Here is a 20,428-nt window from a genome sequence, read left to right as displayed (position 1 = left end):
TTACTGTTGATGATAGAGATTCGTGAAAGAGCATGAAAGTTTCTGTACAAAAAAAATGNTTCCTGGTCAGGCTATAAATGAAAATAAATTCTCTTCGCTCAAATTGGATTATAGTTCCAAAATACTGGACTGTCCTGTCGATGACATTGACAGTGGGGCGCCACCGTCAATACCGGATCGCTGGTTCAGATTTTTGCCATGTTGGAAACCATATAGTTGAACGATGGTAGCGCCCCCCTGTCATTGAGTTTGGCGGGACAGTTCAGCGTGGGTCATCTATAAATCTCAAATGTATAGTTCCAAAATACTGGACTGTCCTGTCGATGACATTGACAGTGGGGCGCCACCGTCTATACCGGATCGCTGGTTCAGATTTTTGCCATGTTGGAAACCATATAGTTGAACGATGGTAGCGCCCCCCTGTCATTGAGTTTGGTGGGACAGTTCAGCGTGGGTCATCTATAAGTTCTGTCCTCAGTTATGCCACAGAGAAAATTGGATGTCATGGACGGTGACTATATATAGACCTATAGATGACCCACGCTGAACTGTCCCACCAAACTCAATGACAGGGGGGCGCTACCATCGTTCAACTATATGGTTTCCAACATGGCAAAAATCTGAACCAGCGATCCGGTATAGACGGTGGCGCCCCACTGTCAATGTCATCGACAGGACAGTCCAGTATTTTGGAACTATAATTCAAAATTCATGCAATGTGTGCAAAAAGTGTGGTACTGTACTGTGGTAACCTTATTTTATTGTTAATAAGCGCCATCTATTGTTGAGTAGTCCCACTGTTTGTAACTACTATTCTACTTCCGTTTAGGATAAACTACTTCAGAGTCAGAACCTCAGATTATGTTGTGAGACTTGTTTATTTTTAGATATTTATAGAGCATTGTTTTTACTTTAATATTTTATTTAAAAATGTTTTTTTTTTCACTTATTTCATCTATTTGTAAATTAATTTAACTGCTTAAATCTGTTATTTTATACGTATTAGTTGAATACTACGTTATTGTGTACAAATAGCTATAATGTATGCAAGCTACCGCTGTATTTGATAAATGTATGATATTCTTATCGTGTTGCTGACGTCATGGCCAGGAGAAACATGGCGGGCTGCTGAAAGCGCGCGCGTGTCGCAGCTCGCAGGTACCTATAGTCCGATTTTTAATTCAACGGAATTCTGACAGCTGTCATTTTTTGACAATTCAGATGTAATAAGCCTTTTTTGCTTTGAATTATTAATAAATAATATGAAATGAAATTTCATCAAGTACAATTTACAAGAATGAACTATTTTTTGTTTTGTAAATTCAATGAACACTAATTATTATGTACATTTTAGAGATTAAATAGAAAAAAACGTGTTTTTAACGTAGTAAAACAACATATTATCTTAAACGAAAATATGTATTGATCATCAATCATCATTATCGTCATCATAATCAACTTGGATTATAAAATTGGCATCTTGTTAAGTTGATTATTTTATGAAGCTAAGATTTTATTAACAAAAGGATTTTCATAAAAAAGGTTTGTAACCCATGGATTATTGGCCAGGGAGACCAGTAATAGAAAAATAATTTCCCAATTTTTTTTGTAACTTCAAAAGTATGATAATAAAAATTCAATTAACCATTTTGAAATGATCGGTACATTTTTAAGCCTTAGTTTTTCAAGTGAAACCTTAAATTCAAGAAAGGATTATTTTTTAATTCATGAAAATGCTCTCCATTCTTAGTGGGAATGTTTCAGTGTTGACAACACTTCTGAAATGTCAAAATTCCGTCGAATTAAAAATCAGAGTTTAGTGTGTTCGCTTTGTAGAGTTTGAAGACGTACTCGACGCGATCGACTCGGCTCTCGGACTCGAGTTCAGTACCCGGTTGACAGCCGGTGAGGCGGCGGTGTGACGTGGTGCCCTTATCGTATTATACGCGCACGCCGCCTCTGCGCGATTTTCTACTCATTGTAAATATTTTTTGTATACAATAGCAAGTTCTGCTTTAATCAAGATTGTTAGGGTGTGCACGTAAACTTATTTAAACAATATTTAACTTTTGTTAGTCGAAACATAACTTAAAACGCGGACCTTTGATACGTTATTTACTAATGAATAAATACAAGACGTCTCTTTGGTAAATTAAAATAACAGTGTACTTATTAAAAAACGGGTTAGTGATGAAAATTTGATTTTTAAATCCATGAAACTGTAGACCTGATGCAATAAATAGTACACCTACCCAATACGCCAGTGTGAGTAGTGTTAACCACTAATGGATGAACATAATGTGTCCGTACATTGTGACATAGTTTCAAGATTTTCAGATTCAGTGTAATGCAAAGAATCTATTTAAGTTGGTGAATAAACATCTACAATGGCGGATCGAGAACGTCCTGCGAAAACCCCCATTAGGGTGGGTTTTTATGACATCGAAAGGACCATTGGCAAGGGAAATTTTGCCGTTGTTAAATTAGCACGACATCGAATAACGAAGACTGAGGTAAGGCTACAAAAATATACATTATGTTCACCACGAAATATTTTTAATAATCTACATCACTCTCCTTACAAGTTTTTAGTCTTTATTTTGACCCCATGTAATATTATATCCAAATATGTTGTTAATAATACCTACTATGTATTCATAATGTATTAATATAGAATATTATTATACGTACATTAAACACCAAACGTTATCAACGCACCAAAAAGAGTGAATTTAATCAACCAGACTTCTGAGTCTTATCAGAGTCTAATAGGAATTCATAACTTAAGAAGTGCCTACACCCAACTATATTTTGGGAATTCGAAGAAAGAAACACCTATATAAAAGTTTTTAAATCAGGGAATTCCTTATTTTAATCTACCCGGGTATATTATACGAATCCAATTAAGGGTACAACACATAACAAGAATAACAACATGAGCTGATAGAGTTAAACAATTTGATAAATACTTTATGTTACCTTATGGTATCTTACGTTGCTGCAAGCAGGTGTAAATTACCAGTTTAACACATTCCAAACAATGGGGCCATTCGAGATAACGACAGTCAACAGGTGATAAATGAGATTTTAAAGACCTAAACACTTGTCTGGGATATCTGCACTAAAATAAAATTATTATCATTCAAATTAACGACAGAAGCCCTGAAGGCAGTCGAAAATATCGAAAAGTACCTAAATATAGTCCTACATAGTATAGGATTTTTTCATATCTTTATTTATTTCATTTATACCCACTTTAAATGAGACTGTCTCAGTTCTAAAAAGTATTTTTATAAAGTGTCTGTGATTATAATAACACTCCTGCGCATTAGATAGGGATCTACACTAAAAAGAACTGTAGAGTCACGAAACGTCTCTGTAAAGGTCATTTTTCTATTTGTACTTACTGTGGCGTGCTGTGCGTTACGTGGCTGATGTGTAGGTAATGGGTAAGTATGACCTACTTTTAAATAGATTATCTGAAAATGAACTAGGAGCTGAATCCACCAGACAACCTGCATTCAATTAAGATTAGAATGGACTCTACAATAGTTATCTACGTATCATCTTGCGGAATATACACATGTACCTACTGCTATCTTACACTTAGTGCTGTTTTAACTCTTCACTCAAATTTGTATGTAGCTATTTCAACTTGTTAGTTAGAACCTGAGCAAGGCAGCACAATATTAACATTATACTAATGGTTTTATTACTACTGTTTGTTACTGTTAGCTGTAGTCTACCTACGGCAACGAAGTGGGTCATTGGCCGAATACTGTGGCGTCGTCGCAAGTGACTCACTGCGTGCGTTTGGATGGACGACTTTCTAGCACCTGAATGCTGTGATTATTTTTTATAGGAAAACTTTGTGCGTTTTAAAGCTAAAACATTACGAAGATTAAAACCATTGTTGATTGTTTGGGAAATTCAGTAGTGATGACGCATAACAGAAAGTATACGAGGACGCTACATTGAATGAATGCACCAAAATAACACAACGAACGCCCTCGGCCTTCGTCACTCTCTGATTGAGTGCGTCTTTGATGTGTCGATGGAATGTTTTCTTGTTTATAAGCTTCATAGAGAGAGCATAATATGCAGTGCCATCAATAACCTAATCACCTCTGTCCACAATGTAAAAGACAAAACAAAACGCGGTAAATTACTAATACAAATCCAAAGTTTTAACTAATTTTGTGTGTACTGAATGTAAAGGAATCTTGTTCCCTTGGTAATGTTAAATAGCTCTGTGATGAAGATTAACATATCGTACAAAACAAAGTAGGTAATATCGGGTTTCGCTAATGTATTCTTCACTATTAATATTAATTATTATTTGTTTGGTAATATAAGGTATCGATTTTCATATTATAATTAATGTGATGATTTATGTAAATATGTTAAACCGGTAGGTACTAATAAATATTGTGTGGAGGATATTCTTGTTACACAAAAAAAAAGATGTGCCTATTTCAACTATTTCTAGCACATCTTTTAACTTCAAAATTAGAATTTGAGACAATGCATTTGGAGAAAAATGGCATGGTCATTATAAAAAAAAATACTATTGTTATAATTTTTGAAAGTCTAGTCTAGTCTTCTAGAAAAAGTGTGTGTGAACATTTTGGAGCAGGTATACGTCTGGCAAATATTTTGCCAGGAAATCATTTCGTATGGCACGTGCTGAGTTTGCTCTGGAGCCCGCTTGAAAAATGTACGCTTGACGCAAATGCGTTATCTATTTTGGAGCTCTGCGTCAGTAGCTCGGTGTTATCTGCGTTTTGCAGTCTGGCGGTCACCCTCCGAATGCCATCTGAATTTTTTGTGACTTCCATATTAGACGTCTGTTTCTGCCAACATGTATTTCGGACAGCGACGGATTCATACATCAAACAGCGACTTTCAAACTCCAGATCAGATAAATGTTACGCACATTTATAGTATCAACTCTTTTTAGCATTTTATGAAGCTGGTGTTAGCTGCTTTTAGAGAAATAGCAATGTATTTAATATTCGAAATAATAACAAGATAGACTATTGTTTGATAAGAAAAACCTCTTACTGTGACGCTCGAGGAATGACGTCAATCGTTCATTTAAGACTCAAGATGGTTATCTCGAGGAGCTGATAATAGTTCTTTATGAGGCTCGTAAGACTATGTATTGAGCAAAATACTTATAACATGGAGGTTTTTTTCGTTATTTTATCCACAATACTTACCTCAAACCATTTAACTCAAGTAAAGTCTAACAGTATGCACAGTTGAGGCTGTCCGACTCAAGAAAGAGGTAAAAGTATCATTGGCAAATACATCCAAACATATTGAATGAAATAAGACATTACTTTGTGTCAAAAGAAAGACCATTGCTGTAGGAGGCTTAAAAAAGCTGCCCAATAAAAGGTTTTCAAATCAAGATGACTATAAGACATTGCCGACTATTAAAGTAAGTAATAAGTATTTTGACAGCTGCTAAGTCTGATAGTTTCTGTAAGAAGACAAACGGACGGACGGACGTACCGCTTCGTTTAGGAGTCATGTTATTATTACGTTTTACGTAACTGAAAAATAATAATAAAAATGACTATTGTAGTGCTTGGAATATTGGGTATGGGCTCCCGGACTATTGATATTATTATCCGATTATTACAAAAAATGGTGGAAAGTTATTAAACGATACATTTCTAAAAATATTTTTAAATTCGATCATTGCTGAACTTTTAAAAGAAAGAAATAAAGAAAAATGTTTATTCAGTATTGCCGATGTATTATTATTATTAATGGAAATAGGAATCTTTAAACAGCGCCATCTATTGTTGAGAAGATTTCCAAGCTGACCACCGGAAGTCACGTGCGTGACATAATAATATTTTTTAATTTTTGTAATCGCTTTCGCGCTTCAGCGGGACAGTCCATCCCAAAAAAAAAAAAAAAAAAAAGTAATCGCTTTCAAATTTTGAAAAACTTGTTAAAAATGTTGTCCATGTGTATCGAACGTATTAATTATAGATAGAAAATGTTACGACTGTTGTTGGAGTAAGTAATACATAATTATTACGAATTTGTTAAAAAAAAATTGCTAAATCCGTAGATGATTTGCTTTAAAGATTTGCACGACGATTTGAATTTGATAATTTAACATCTTAGTTTAACATTAATTGATAATATAATTAAACACTTTTGTTTTAATGAAACACGTATTTTGTTGTACCTTATTGTTGTTGTATTCTTGTTGTTGTTCAATATTTTAACGATATGGACAACTTGTTTTTAATTTCATAGATTTAATCTAAGCTCGAATTGCTAAAATGCTGGCCCCAAATACGCATCGACAAAATAATGCCGACAAATTGTATTTTCCTCGTGATATCTGCTTTATTACTTGAAAAAAGTTGTCTGGAGTGCCCGGGACGACAAGTGATGGAAGGGGGGTACTAGAATGGGGGATACTACGTTCGCAACCCTACGATTCGTAGAACCTTGCCAGTGGGTGGGAATGAGGTGGATTTTCCTCCGTCTGATCTAGTGAGACACTAACTGAGGGTGCTATTATTAAATATTAGCTTGAATAAACACGGTCTTACTCTTTATGGGTTTATTTTAAGTCTTCTATTGTTTTAACTAGCTCTAAGCTGCTATTCCTTTTTGATCTCAACCTTTAACCCCTGTTAGGAATAAAGTGGCGTTATTGGAGAGTACAGGCAGATGTCAATTCACGTCTTTCACGGGTCCTATAATTTCAACTGGTGTAACTCACGCGAGGCTTTGTGATTACTGTGAAGGAGGAAAAGCAGGCGGTATATCTATCTTCTTTACGCCCACGCCCCGTCTCGCTTTGCCGACTATATTGATCGCCGTCTAGACTTGTTGATCGCGACTCGAGGGTGAACCATGACGTCCCTAAATTCAGCTTTGGGCAGAAAAAACACAAATGAACTTTTATTTCACGGTCTTACTGCACGTGGCGTGGGTAGATGCTAATTGCGTTAATTTTGGTACAGACACGCATGGCCGTTTTTCTGAAGTCAAATATTTTAAATAATAAATAAATTCTTTGATCCTACAAAGCTCTATCTATATCAAAAATAATTTATAAAAACACAGAGATAGGTAGGTTATGCCCACTAAGCGACGTGTAGGTAATAAGCAGGTATACTCGTACCTTCGTTGAAAATGTACGTCTATAAATTGTGCGTTCATAGGCTTATCATTTATCAATCATTATAATTAAAAGATATCAACTGACGCAAATGAAAACTAACACAAGTAATAGGTTCTTACGAGTATTACCTATTGCTCTGTTATCATAGATTCTATTTTATCAATTGCATCTTTAACATCGCATCAAAAGTGTATTTTATTATAGTTCGCATGTCTATACTGAAGGTTACTGCGAAAGAGAATCTTCATCGCCTAATTTAGATATTTTAGCTTGATCTCTTTATTATGTAGGCCACTTTGTTACTATCTGTAAATCAGTTATGTAGTTAGTTAAATATTGGATAGGTATGTACCCATTAATTGCATGTCAAGTTTCAAGATTTTCTTTTCAGGAAATTCAGATATTTTACGCGTATTATATTACTGCGGTTGATTTTGATCAAAACATATAACTTTGTGATTCGCCTGCTTGTTTTTTGCAAGCAAATCTTTAAATACTTCTTAAGCATGTTTACTTACGAATTTATCTTTAAAAAGCCACTAAGTGTATCCGCTTGCGCGTATCGCTTGAGATATGGCCGTCATACGCTAAAAACCGTCGGTTCAATAGCATTAGGTTACTGACCGAGTGACGGGACGATGGAGTTAAACACGTATTTACGTGCACCGTGTGACTTAAAAAAACTCTTGTTTTTTGTCCTCTTTTACGCATTTTCCTCATTATTGTGAGTGGAATTACACACTTCGGATTGTTATGCCATTGTTTTTTCCATTTCAATTGATTTCATTTCAAAAAATTGTGCTCCTGTAAAAGAAAACCGTCTACCATAGTAGAGCCTTGTAACAAAAAGTCCGTTTTATTCTTCATACACCTATGTTATTTTGAGACTTGTTTAGACACTAAAGTATCTGCTTACTTACTTTCTCTTATTACCTGTGATAATACCAACTATCGACAATGTGCCATTGTCGATCAAGGCTAGCTGAACACTGTAGCAACTTGTGCATTTGTAAGAGGTGCGATTTTGCTACAAAAATGTGTGTGTCTGTGAACTGCCTATGATTTTTTATTACGTGTCTGAATCTCAGACGATGTTAAATAAATTATTACCAACTTTTGTATGTGAGTTTTGTTAAGAACTTTTTGCTCCGAGAGTTGATAAATGATTAAACTTGTGAAGTCGGTTCGAGTGAAAACCTTCGTTTCCCATGCCCACGATCATACGAATCACAATGAGGAAAGTCTGATACACGTTGGAGAATTACTATTTGTATGATTTACTGACCGTTATCTATCATTTTGTACTCGGATACCATGGTGTTTTTTGATTAGACAAATGTTTGTTTTCTCTACTCGGCTAAATAAATTGACCTCATTTGGTATACATAGATACTCCTCACCCATTAGTTATCCTCAACAAAGTTTTCAATGGGGCAATGGCCTAAAGTTATTGCTTTTATGTAAACGACTCAGGAAAACGCTTCGTCATGAGGTCAGGTAAAATGTTGGATAGTACCTCGGTCTGACGATCGGATGGACCGAGTCATCGAGCCAAGGTTTTAGATCTCTACCTCAATCGTTTCGCTCTATTCATTTTTAGTTAAGTTTTATGATTATAAAAAGTGTAGAGCCGGTAATAATATCGTTATTGTGATAAAATTATATCATTTAACTATGTAATATGTATACTATGTAGTTTAAATAAGCATTATTGTAAGGCATTGGCACATACTTATTATGCAATTGAAGACTTTATCTTGCTCACTCATCCTTGACTGCTTTGTAAGTTACTTTGAGTTGAATTTGTATGTCAGCATTTATAAGTCTATTTAGAGAATATTTTTAAATGGATTGCACCTTGACTGTGTATTTAGTGTAGCCGACGTCGGCGCATCTTTAACGGTTATTAACTGGTTTACTTCATAAGCACCTCTCGAGTCTCGAATGCCGCAAAGAGTGACCCTCGTGCGCAGGGTCACGTGAGGCGGCCAGGGCCCACCTATCATCGCAACAGTCGTTTGTTTTATCTCGGCAGATAATTTCGAGTTTATTTTGTTAACGAGGGTCTTGAGCTGGAGTGTTGATGACGTAAAGATGTGCGTAATGCGCTATCGCAGCAATGAGGTCAATGTCGGTTCGGCTGACCGGTAGATCACTATATTGCTGCAATTACACATTTAGCTACGTATCTGCATCCTGTTTTCTATCATCTTTTATAACAGCAAGTGGATATTTCGTAAGTGTTCGCTTGTTAGGAGGTACTCTACGTTTATAAGTGTTAATTCTACTTACGTACGTACTTAGTGAACGGTAAACCATTTTTGGTTAATTGCTAGAACAATAATTTGATATTTAATCAAAATAAATATTAAATCGCAAAAACATCCAATTAATAAGCTGTTTTGTAATTAATTTATAATTTTTCAGAATATAATCTCCAAACCAATTACCTCCTTAGCCCAAAACTTATGTAATTGTTGTACCATGTCGGTAACAACTAGAAAAAGATGGGTAGGTAATTAAATAAATACAAAACAATAATAACCTGGTTTATAATAAATCGAATGACTCTAGGTCGTGCACGTGCCTATTACTAATATTGGTTTTGCCCCTAGCGGGACTTAAACTTGCAACAGCCTCTGGCATTACGCGTAATCTGCTACATTAACTCTTAGTATCTAAGTACTATCATGTTTGCGTTTTTAACCAGATTTAATACTTTAAGAAAGTTGAGGGAAAACGGACAAAGTAGATAAGGTTAAACTTCATAATTTAAACAAAAACGAGCTTTATTGTTTAAAAAGGTAGGTAAAGGTAAATACAAACTATACCGGCATCATTTTGGAAAGTCGTTCGGAAGGTTTTATGTGTTGATGACCCATAAACAACAGGTTTTATTAATAGCCCATCTTCCTACGAAGGTCGCTCGATGCTCGCCTGCGCACTTGCTCACGTGTTCCCCGGTCACGTTCCACTTGGTGGAACTCAGCATTTCCCCGATCTATTCCACTGCTTTTCTTTCCCACTTCTATCATGAGGAATGTAGCCATAGTGTAGTAGTACAGTAAAGCTACAGCGTGAAACTTGAATAGACTTCTTGCCAAGTTTTTATATTATTTTGCAAACATTAAAAATATTTAAAAACCCATTGATTTTTCCAATTGTTTCTTTCTCTTTTATTCAAGACCTCTAACTGTGAACTACAAACAAATTGTCCTCAGAGAATACGGAAAGTGTCTTCTAAGAGAAACAATTAGTTTGTAGTTGTATATTTTCTACATAAAACTATTGTTTTCTCATTTAAGAAAGTTTTTACATTGTTGACTTGCCTTATTCGAACTCTACCATCGCAGTTACATATATTTTTTCAGTTTTGCATAAGTGACTCCTAAAAATATGCAGTTATTTCTGATACTGTAACGTAACGTGCGATTCATCAACTAGCTAGGTCATTATACTTGAGCCAATCTGCACTGTGGCGCGGCGGTCGCGCCAATCACGTCAATTGGCTCAAATCGTTCAGAGATGACGCTGGCTTGACGTCATACGCGTTTTGTCTGTCTGGAAACCAACGGTATTGTTCCGTTATGAGCATTGAACAATGTACTTAAACTACTAAATAATACTGGTTGACACTTAAAAAATAGACGTTAAGTAAATACATAGAGATAACATGGTAATAAAAAGTAAGGGTTAATACTTGAAAATATTTATACAGCACTTTACGTTCCTTGTTGTTTGAGTGTGATGAGGTATAAGATTGGAATAACTAACTTAGTTTAATCCAAAGATAAAATTATAGTACCTATTCAAGGAGATGAGTAGGTACTCTTAAACTAATTAACCCATGTCATGTATTTGAATAGTCAATGACGATGTAGTTAGTTAAAATGTAAAAAGGGTCTATTTTACTGAAAAGGTCTATTGAATTGATAGAGGGCTTCGCTTCAGAGTGCCCGTGTGCAATGAATAAAATATAGCCTAGTTGAAGAGATGCGTAAAATGTGCTTAGTTTAAAAATATAATATTGAATTTTCTCTTTCTTTGTTACAGGTAGCAATTAAGATAATAGATAAATCGCAATTAGACGCCAGCAATCTTCAGAAGGTGTACCGAGAAGTCGACATCATGAAGAGGCTGGACCATCCTCATATTATTAAGCTTTACCAGGTGAGTGAACTTATTTTGTTTCTATATTGGTTTCTTTTTCATAACATTTCCAATATCAGAAGATTTCGGCCACAGAGCCCATTGAAGATGGCAATTTCGCTACAACGAAACTTCATATTTTTCTTTCTATACAAGATTGGATAGGGCTTAATCAGACGGTATTGAGAAAACATAATGCTTTTCTGCCAATAAAAATTCAATGTTATCTTTCAATCGTAGTCGATTACCTCGCTCGAATAAATCTCAATGGAATATTTATTGTCACAGACGTATTATAGCAACAACATGTATTTGGTTCGTTATTGGGTATCAAACAAGCACGAGCTTCGGTTTTGTAGTAAACATAATTAGTTTGATCCTCAAAGGGCATACCGAAGTTGTTCCAGTGTGAAAGGTTTCTGAAAGTTTTGATGAAATTAGAACTTAGGTTGGTAAGAGAGTTATTGTTGTAGTAGTTTGTTAAGTAACTAACCTAACTAATTACTACATATTTTATGTGCGATACGAAACACATAAATAGTAAATTATTCTTTGGTCATTTTCTATTCAAATTTTCCATAGCTACTAGTATTTTGAAAGTTTAAAAATAGCTCAATATTCTTATTGTAATTTATGTACACGTGTTCCAATACGCACCTTTTATTTATTCTTCTGCCCAAAAAAGAAACAAAAACTAAGTTTAAAACTCTTTAACTGAGTTTGCACAAGTTTAGCTAAAGTGGATTTCTACATGACAGATACTAGGTCTTATGGGCTCGTGATCGTTAAGGTCTCCGACCTCATGCGGCAATTTACCGCTTGCGCTACAATTCCAAGAGGTCAATACACAAAGGAGAAACTACTCTATAACTGGTGGAGCCAACTCTACAGAACAGTGACAACTAGCAGCACTCGAGTGTAATGTGTAACATTACATTGTTAAACGGGACACGGTCGATACGCGACTTGCTCCGAATGCGTCCGTAAATGTCCGTAATGTGTTCAATTTGCCGACTACGAGGTTGAGCCATTACGAACTTCACGGGAATTGACTACGAGGCCGTACGTAGCCAAACTTGTAATTTATTGAAAGTTAGAAAGTTTTATAACAAGCTAATTTGTTGTATTTGGCTTCGAAACTCGCCTGTCATCTCCACATCTAGTTAGAAGTTGAAATCACCGGTAGGTGGACCCGTGCCTTTGGGAGTAAAGTCCAGTAATAAGTTTACTAAAATCCTCAATCTTGATACGTCAAATAGTCGGAGGTAGTACTACTCATTTTAGTATTTTACGCAAGCAAATGCTAATGAATTTTTGACGAAATAATTATCATACAATTGAGTAAACGATAAGCTATACAATACAATCTACTTTTGTCCGTTCGTCAGGATTAGGCTTTGACGTCATACAGACGTATCCACTTACACATGAAAATAGTTACACGCATACCGAAAAATTACGATTTTTGTCACAACTCCTAATGACCTCATAGGCGATGCTAAAAGGCTTTATATAACTACTACGTTCGCTTGTTGCAATCTAATAGTTAACGTAAACTGGATGAGTTACAAAAATATGCATCACATTAAGTATGTATTTGGAGTGGCTCGAGTTTATGGACCTCGTAATCGACACTCGTTATACGTGTTCCTCCAATTTATTATTGTTAAATAGCCGGTTTTGTTTTGTTATGAAACAACATATAGGGTTAATTACTAGTGTAACTGTTTGTGGTTAACTCATTGTTATGCGGTAAGTGTTGATGAGCAAAGTACTGGATAAATCCATTATTATAACGAAACTGTTCAAATATTTTGTGATGTAATATTGTGTATTGTGTACATAATTAACAGAATAAATTGTCTCACGAACATCTTTTACCTATCATTACCTATATGTATCAGAATGGGATAATGTTGCTATGGTTTCACTTTCTTCCACAATAATCAGAACTGTTGCTGATCAATAAACTAAACGGCGTATTTGAAAGGAAAAGTACCTACAACTTCCACCTGTTTTTCGAAAGAGAAATTAGTTATTTGCATATCGCCTGGTCTAGTTTCTTATTAATAGCGCGTAGGAATCAAAACTGTGTGACGGGCCAACATTAATACAATCGATGAGTCTCGTCGCGTCACACGCCCGCATTACCTCACTCACGTGGCCGTCACCTGACAACACAAGAATCATTATTAACCTTTGATTCGATACGATGTTGTTAAACTCTACCTCCCTGTGTTTTCCGGGGGAAATCTTTGTGGACACAATGGTGCTTATCAACAAGTTTTTATTTGGTCTCATAGTGACGATTGAAGTGTCCACAATGAGAGTATCTATATTGTGTTTATTTTGTTGGGAAAATGTAAGAAAATTGTATAAGTTAAGGAATTAAAAATAACATAAAAGCCTACATTCAGAGCCATACAATACCTATTGTAGGTTGCATTGAAGTACGTTGAACTTTATGGTCCTTACTTAAATAAATAAGCTTCCTTATACTTTGATTCCTATAAATAAACTTTGCAAATGACGTCAGCGTTGTGACTAAAATTAGCAGTCGTAAATCTAAGTTGATTTAAACCTGTAGAGAATTGTACCAATCTTCAACTCTACTTACTATATTACTAAAGGTTTTAACGAGACGGTATTAAACCAAAAGGCAAAGTTATATTTGACCAAGCGCTCCCACCAATAACCCATCGTATCGGCATGTTATGAACTCTACATGGTAAGCAATCTTATATAGGTCACAACAATTCCGTATGAACAATGACTCTTGCATAACATTTCGTAACACGTGCCGATGTATGAATGGGTTACTATTATAAGCTCAATGGGGTACACCCTGTGTTCAAACAGACTTCATCTTGAATGGCTGCTGTGAGAAAGAAAGCAACTGTCCCTATTATGTAGTTGTATGTCCAGTTAACAGAACATCGAACTCTACTTTTTTATAGGTAAATAATGCCCGTTTTCACCATCAATCCCTAATTTTTAAGTGACCCCTATGGTAATGTATAATAGAAATTTTGGTTTCAAAGGGGTCACTTAAAAATTAGGGATTGATGGTTAAAACGAGCATAAGACAACTAGATACAATGTAAAAATAACGTTTTTGACTCTTAAGATCTTAATTTTTATACTGGCTGTACGTTCTTCACCTTAAAGGCCGGCAATGCATCTGTAACGCCCCTGGGTCTGCGGGTGTCTATGGGCGACGGTAATCACTTACCATCAGGTGATCCATCTGCTCGTTTGCCTATATACTACATGTAACATAAAATAAATAAATAATGTACAAATTGATGTTTCTTTTAATTTCCTTGAATTATGTGAGAAATCTGTTGTAAATATAGCTATGTAAAGTGTCTTTTACGAGTCACTTTCAGAGAAGAAAATATACAGAATTACCGGAGATATTGACTTTTTCACTACACCTTTAATAATTCCTATATCTAACTACTTCTCAAAGAAAAGGGCTAGTTGGTAGCTTGGTAGTAGGTACTTCTTAATACAATCGTTCATTCATTGTTCTCTATAATTTAGGTATGTCTAAGAAGGTTCGTGGTTGAAGGGATTTCCGATTGCATAGAACAATGTAACCATATCCGTTGTTTGTAGCTACTTAATTACCGAAACACTGTTTGTTTCTTTGGACTAACCGCGAAAGGGAACTTACCGGTTTTTATTGTGGTTTAACGTTGGTTATAAACAGTTAAATGTTTTACCATACGCGCAGCTGTATTACGGTTTATTACAGCTTTGCGAAAGGTTAAAAAAGTTATTTGTACACATAATATTGTCATATAACACTGCTGTAAAAGCGAGTGAAACTGTGGGCAATGACAACACTACAAAATAAATAATCCACAAAGTTCTATTTAACTAGGTGCAATGTAACGTAGGTGGAAGATAACTACTACAACCTTCTGTATGATCGAAAGACAAACTTGTATTTATTATCTCGTTTTTATCGATACTGGATTAATGAATTAATTGGTTGAATTAGTAGTTGAACTTCAGAGCGCTTCCTCAAGCGTCTGCCGGACGGACGGCGCTCGTGACTCACAAACATTTTGTGGATATTTTTAGTGGCAGTTTACATTTTTACTGCGGCCGTGAATGGTTCACGGGCGTGTTTAAAACAAACATTCCGTCCAACCATTTTTAATGGTTTCGGTTCATTCAAAAGTTTTTGACAATCACAAGTTCAGGTTTCCTGAACAAATGGGATAACAATACAGAAGCCTAGCAAAGTTAAATGAGTTTTGAATAGCAATCGCATTTTTATGTTAATGTAATAACGATGTTCATTAGGCCGTGCCTGATGTATTTGTTTGAGTAATTTCATTCAGCTTCAGCAACAATTTACCTGTCTCTTTATAGACATTGATGAATGGACTCAATTTGTCGCTAATAAGGCACTTTGATTACCTATTGCTCAGTAGCAATTTCATCAATTGAATAAGAATAATTTTATTTCTGTGTAAGTATATTTTCGTCTCGCGTTTTGTGCCTACGTCATTTCATCTCAGCCACCATGGTAACTGGAAAATAATATGAAAAAGTATTATATTATACAATTTCCTTACTTATCATTATTTACCTCGTGCGTGAAATGTCGATATAAAAAGTACCTACTTGCTTGCTCATTTTCCGATAACAGACTTCGCATTTTCTACGTAGTTGCCTTCTACGACAAAATCATAACGCGTTAAAACGCTGATGTCGTTATAGATGTATTCAGAATCGAATATATCAAATCGAAATACATATCGATACTATCTGACATCTGTGCTGCAAAAGTGCGAATCATTTTTGATGGAAGGCATTTCTCGTAAGACCAACCTACTCAAGAAAATTCTCAATACTTCAAAATCGATCTTCTACAACTCAACAGCTCTTAGCAGTGTCACTACGTAATACTTTTTAAATTACTCCTGAAACACTCAAATCGTTTTCAGCTGGCCTGAAATCCTGGATTCACAAAAGTTTATATTAAAGATTTATTGCGGGGCTCTGTCTATCAAAGTAAAAGCAATATGATCTTGTCTTGAAAACTTCCAAACTGTTCTCAGTTATTTTCATGAAGAGCGTCTTTTGTTCTGTTTTGAATTGAAAATTGTTTTACATTTGATTGAGTTTATTACGCAGTATTAATAATAAATACCCGAGAAGTCTAATGTGCAGCAAGGAGTAATAGACAACAAAATAATAACACAGTATGAAACATAAATAGCTCTCTTTTGATTACGATGGTGATATAATTGTACCTATTAATCAATCAATATTACTTTTAATAGCGCAGTAATCATTTTTCAAGCAATGTAGCTAATTTTCCTGGTTTGTTTAATTTGAAAGTGTCATCGACTCATAGTTTAAAATAGCTCTACATAATAGGTATGTTTTGTTTAGGTATTTAATTGTAATACGTTTATGTTTTGTAACCTATATTATTGAGTTTATTTCCACACAATTATATCACATTACGATAAGTAAGTTTACTCAACTAATTTTAATACAGATTATGTGAGAGTATGACTATTTATAAGTAGATAGATGTTCTTAGTAACAAAACACTATTTTTTACTTTAGAAAGCCAAGATCATCGAGAATATATTCGGAAACAGTAACAGGAAATACAGCTGGAATTGAAATCAAGGATGTATTTATAGATTTGGCGTCTTTTAATGGCTTGCGGAAAATCATTCGAGCGTTTTTTGAGCAGTTGCCTTCCGTTATATAATTTAGTAAGGTTATTTTAGAATGTAGACTGCACATGATGTAGTTTCATTAACGCTTCCAGTACATTAAAATGTACGTAAATAACAGTTACAGACTACAAAATGCAAGTAAATCAAAGTCAATCAATTAATTATCTTCGCCTTCTAGCTCCATTCAGCTAAGAGCTCTAGAGTAGAGTGGCCGCTCCTAAAGCACTATCTGTTATACCGTGAATTATACAAGGAAGAGACAATCTTAGCTTTAGTAATTACACCTACAAAGTTCATTAGTTGGATTGATTACGGAAACGGACAAGCAAAAAACGTGTATGTAAATTCACTGCAAAGTAGTTAATTATGTACGCTCATGGAGTGTTAATGGTAAATTTTCAAGGATAATAATTTTCCATGATACGCTATTTAAAGCTGAAAATGCAAATTTATTGGCAGAAATATGTGTATGTGTGTAATATCATGTGAACCGTGAATTGTGTACGAGTAAGTCATTGCCAATTCAACTGGATGTAAATTAAAATTCTCCGCAACTTTTTATATGTATAAATTATGTATTTCGAAACAGATTGGCGATTATTTTATGTAAATCTCCCCACCAAAAGGATTTTCATGTAAAATTTTGCCATATTACTTAGGTATATAGAGCCAATTCAAGATTCTAATGCCCGTTTTCACCATCTATGCCTAATTTTTAAGTGACCCCTAATGGTAACACATAACAGGAATTATGTTTTCATGGGGGTTACTTAAAATTAGAGATTGATGGTGAAAACGGGCATAACTCTACCAACCCTAACTACACAAAGTCTGCATCTTAGTCAAAATATGTATATGGCATTATAGTCATAGTAATAGGCAGTACGCACTACAGTTTTTCGTAGGTATTCAGATAAAGTTCATCAAAGACGTATAATTATTTTCATTATTACATTATCGTCTTTGAGTGGGTATGATCGAACAATACATTTCGCAGATAGGGCACCGGGTCAATGCCATGAAATAAGTGGGATTAAAACAATAGAGTATTTATCTATTTCGCAACAACTGTTGCTTCATCGTCAATGTGAACGAATCTAATTATTCTAAGTACACTAATTGACAGATTGACACACCACTGGTCATAATTATACTTATATGTACTCGTATGTACTCAACTAGTTTTCTTATTCATGTATTTCTTTTCAGGTCATGGAGACGAAAAATATGATCTACATAGTATCAGAGTACGCGAGTAAAGGAGAAATTTTTGGTAAGTTCCATTCCAAGCTTGCTTGATCAGTTGTGAAACGTAAGTGGTACAGCCGGATAGCATCCATCAGGCGTTCGTACAGTTTAGTTGATCACGCGTCTTACCCAACCTTCATGCAATGAATCAACTTGTTATGATAGAGTAAGTTTCCTCCATAACAAACCATTTAGTCAACTAATACTTTGCCTCTGGGTCTTTCGAAAATGACCTGGGTCTTACTAACTAACTTACTGGACTATCTAAATCTGAGTCCCTTAAAAATAGGGTCTAGTACCTAAATATGGAGATTATTTCTTTTTTCCCCTAAAATTAGAAATGTACCGGCCCGTAACGCTGCCGCTGCGGCTTTCAGCTTCAGAGGGTTGGGCCGGTAACGGTTAAAAAGATTAATTATTCTCCAGTGTCGCTTACACTGGCCAATTTTTTAACAATTTATTTTACGATACACTTTTATTAATTAGCCTTTCGTATTCTATCTGGGTTTTTTCGTTAAAAGTAGGCCGCTTAATTAAACCTTATATCAAAACCTTACTCAAATATTAATATCAAATCCATTTATAGTGATGAGGGTTGAACTCTGCGTATTTAACTTGACGCCCTAAAATAACAATATTACAATCTTATGCCACGTAATATTATATAGACTTTTTAGTCAAAACCAATTTTTCCTTAACGGTCTTTTCCTAAGCGGCTTTTCGTCGAAAATTCCCTCTGTACACAATATTTATGTACTTTGTACATAGCGACATGGCGTTCATAAATCTCCTTAGCATTGTACGGGCGCATTATTGTAACCTCGGAATCGATTAAGGCCGCGTGTAGGTTCGTGGTCGCCCCGTCCATGACGTAAGCACGGCGTCAGTGACGTCACTGACCAGGGATCCGGGGGCTGTGAAGGGTGAGGGGGTGGGGAAAGCAATTTCGCGCACAGCTGACTACATTCGTCCCAAAAAGCCGAGTGATCTTTCCATGAATATAAACGGTTTGAAAATATCACGGGATGACTTGCGTCCGCGTGCGTACGCATCGCATTGAAAATTTAAGTCGGATTATGAGACTGACGCAGCCAGTAAAGATTAAAAAAGTATATTCTTCTGGATGGGCATAATACATATTAATTTCGGTAATTGAAAAGAATTTTAGCGATTCCCATCTTTAATTCTGTACCTACTTGATAACATGCAACATGTAACTCTAAATTGCTAATTTAATTTGACCGCACCTGTTTATCTTCACTTCGTCCGGAGTATCTTAACATAAGTGGTGTTCCTTTTATGGTATTCTCATCCTAATAACTTTGATGCAAAACAGCTAATAACGTCGAATTATAAACAGGTGCTTTGAGAGGAACATGATTATATTCCACCTGCTTAAAGACAGGTGATGTCACGCGCGATGCTCGTTAATGAACGAAATACCTACTTAATATACTGCTTACCTAGACGTGCATGTTTTAGTATTAACATTAATATGAACGAAGTCTCAAGTGAAGTTAATCTTACCATGCGAACGATCAGTTATAAGATATGGAAGTGATACGTCTCTTGTTTTTAAGATTACAAACCTATTTCTGAAATCAGTCGAACAATCTTTAACTAGGTACGTATAAACATCTTGTAACACAAAGAATCTTAAAAGTTCTAAAGAATCTACGCGCCTACTACTTAATTAATTAACAGTCCTATAGGCACTTTAGTTACGAAGTTCTTTTCGTCGTCCTCTTTCTTATAAAATAGGATACAAGCTTTTACTGAATGAAAAAGATCGGGGACGTTTTTCGCGGGAATAAATCTTATCGGGGCTGCTACGTCGATGCACTCACCGTCCTGTTGAATTTATTCAGCGTATTTTTACTTGGGGACAAAACTTCCTTCCTTGTATTGCAGCTAATGCAACATAACATTTCGATATAGTGGTATGTTATACATGGCAGTTACTTACTTTTATGTACTTTTTAAAACGAATCGAAACACTAGAGTTAGAGGTAGAGCGGCTTATATTGACAATTTTTTTATTTTTTTTTACCGCAAAATCATTTGAAGTTTCAATGCGATCTGATTTGTTCAAAGAAAGGTTGATCGGTCGGCTTTTCAATGCTTTATTTTGGCTAAAATTTCCCTGACATACATC

At 35.2% G+C, this 20,428-nt stretch overlaps 1 protein-coding gene across 2 annotated transcripts in view; it reads left to right on the top strand.

Moving 5' to 3' along the window:
• Positions 1 to 1,818: 1,818 nt before the first annotated feature.
• The window catches only part of Sik2 (Salt-inducible kinase 2), a 42,760-nt gene continuing 24,150 nt past the window's right edge, over positions 1,819 to 20,428 (top strand). The window contains exons 1-4 of one of the 2 annotated variants that reach the window (XM_028318713.1): positions 1,819 to 1,980; positions 2,338 to 2,513; positions 11,216 to 11,332; positions 18,235 to 18,298. In XM_028318713.1, coding sequence (XP_028174514.1) covers positions 2,388 to 2,513; positions 11,216 to 11,332; positions 18,235 to 18,298 — 307 coding nt within the window. In that variant the 5' untranslated portion in view covers positions 1,819 to 1,980; positions 2,338 to 2,387. Of the gene's footprint in view, positions 2,514 to 11,215; positions 11,333 to 18,234; positions 18,299 to 20,428 lie in introns of both variants that reach the window. The other variant, XM_028318712.1, reaches the window with a different exon arrangement.

Source organism: Ostrinia furnacalis, unplaced genomic scaffold (genome assembly GCF_004193835.3).
Source record: "Ostrinia furnacalis isolate ACB-3 unplaced genomic scaffold, ASM419383v2 OfSCF7012, whole genome shotgun sequence".
Lineage (NCBI taxonomy): Eukaryota > Metazoa > Arthropoda > Insecta > Lepidoptera > Crambidae > Ostrinia > Ostrinia furnacalis.
The sequence above is the reverse complement of the archived record's forward strand: the minus strand, read 5'-3'. Positions and strand labels throughout refer to the sequence as shown.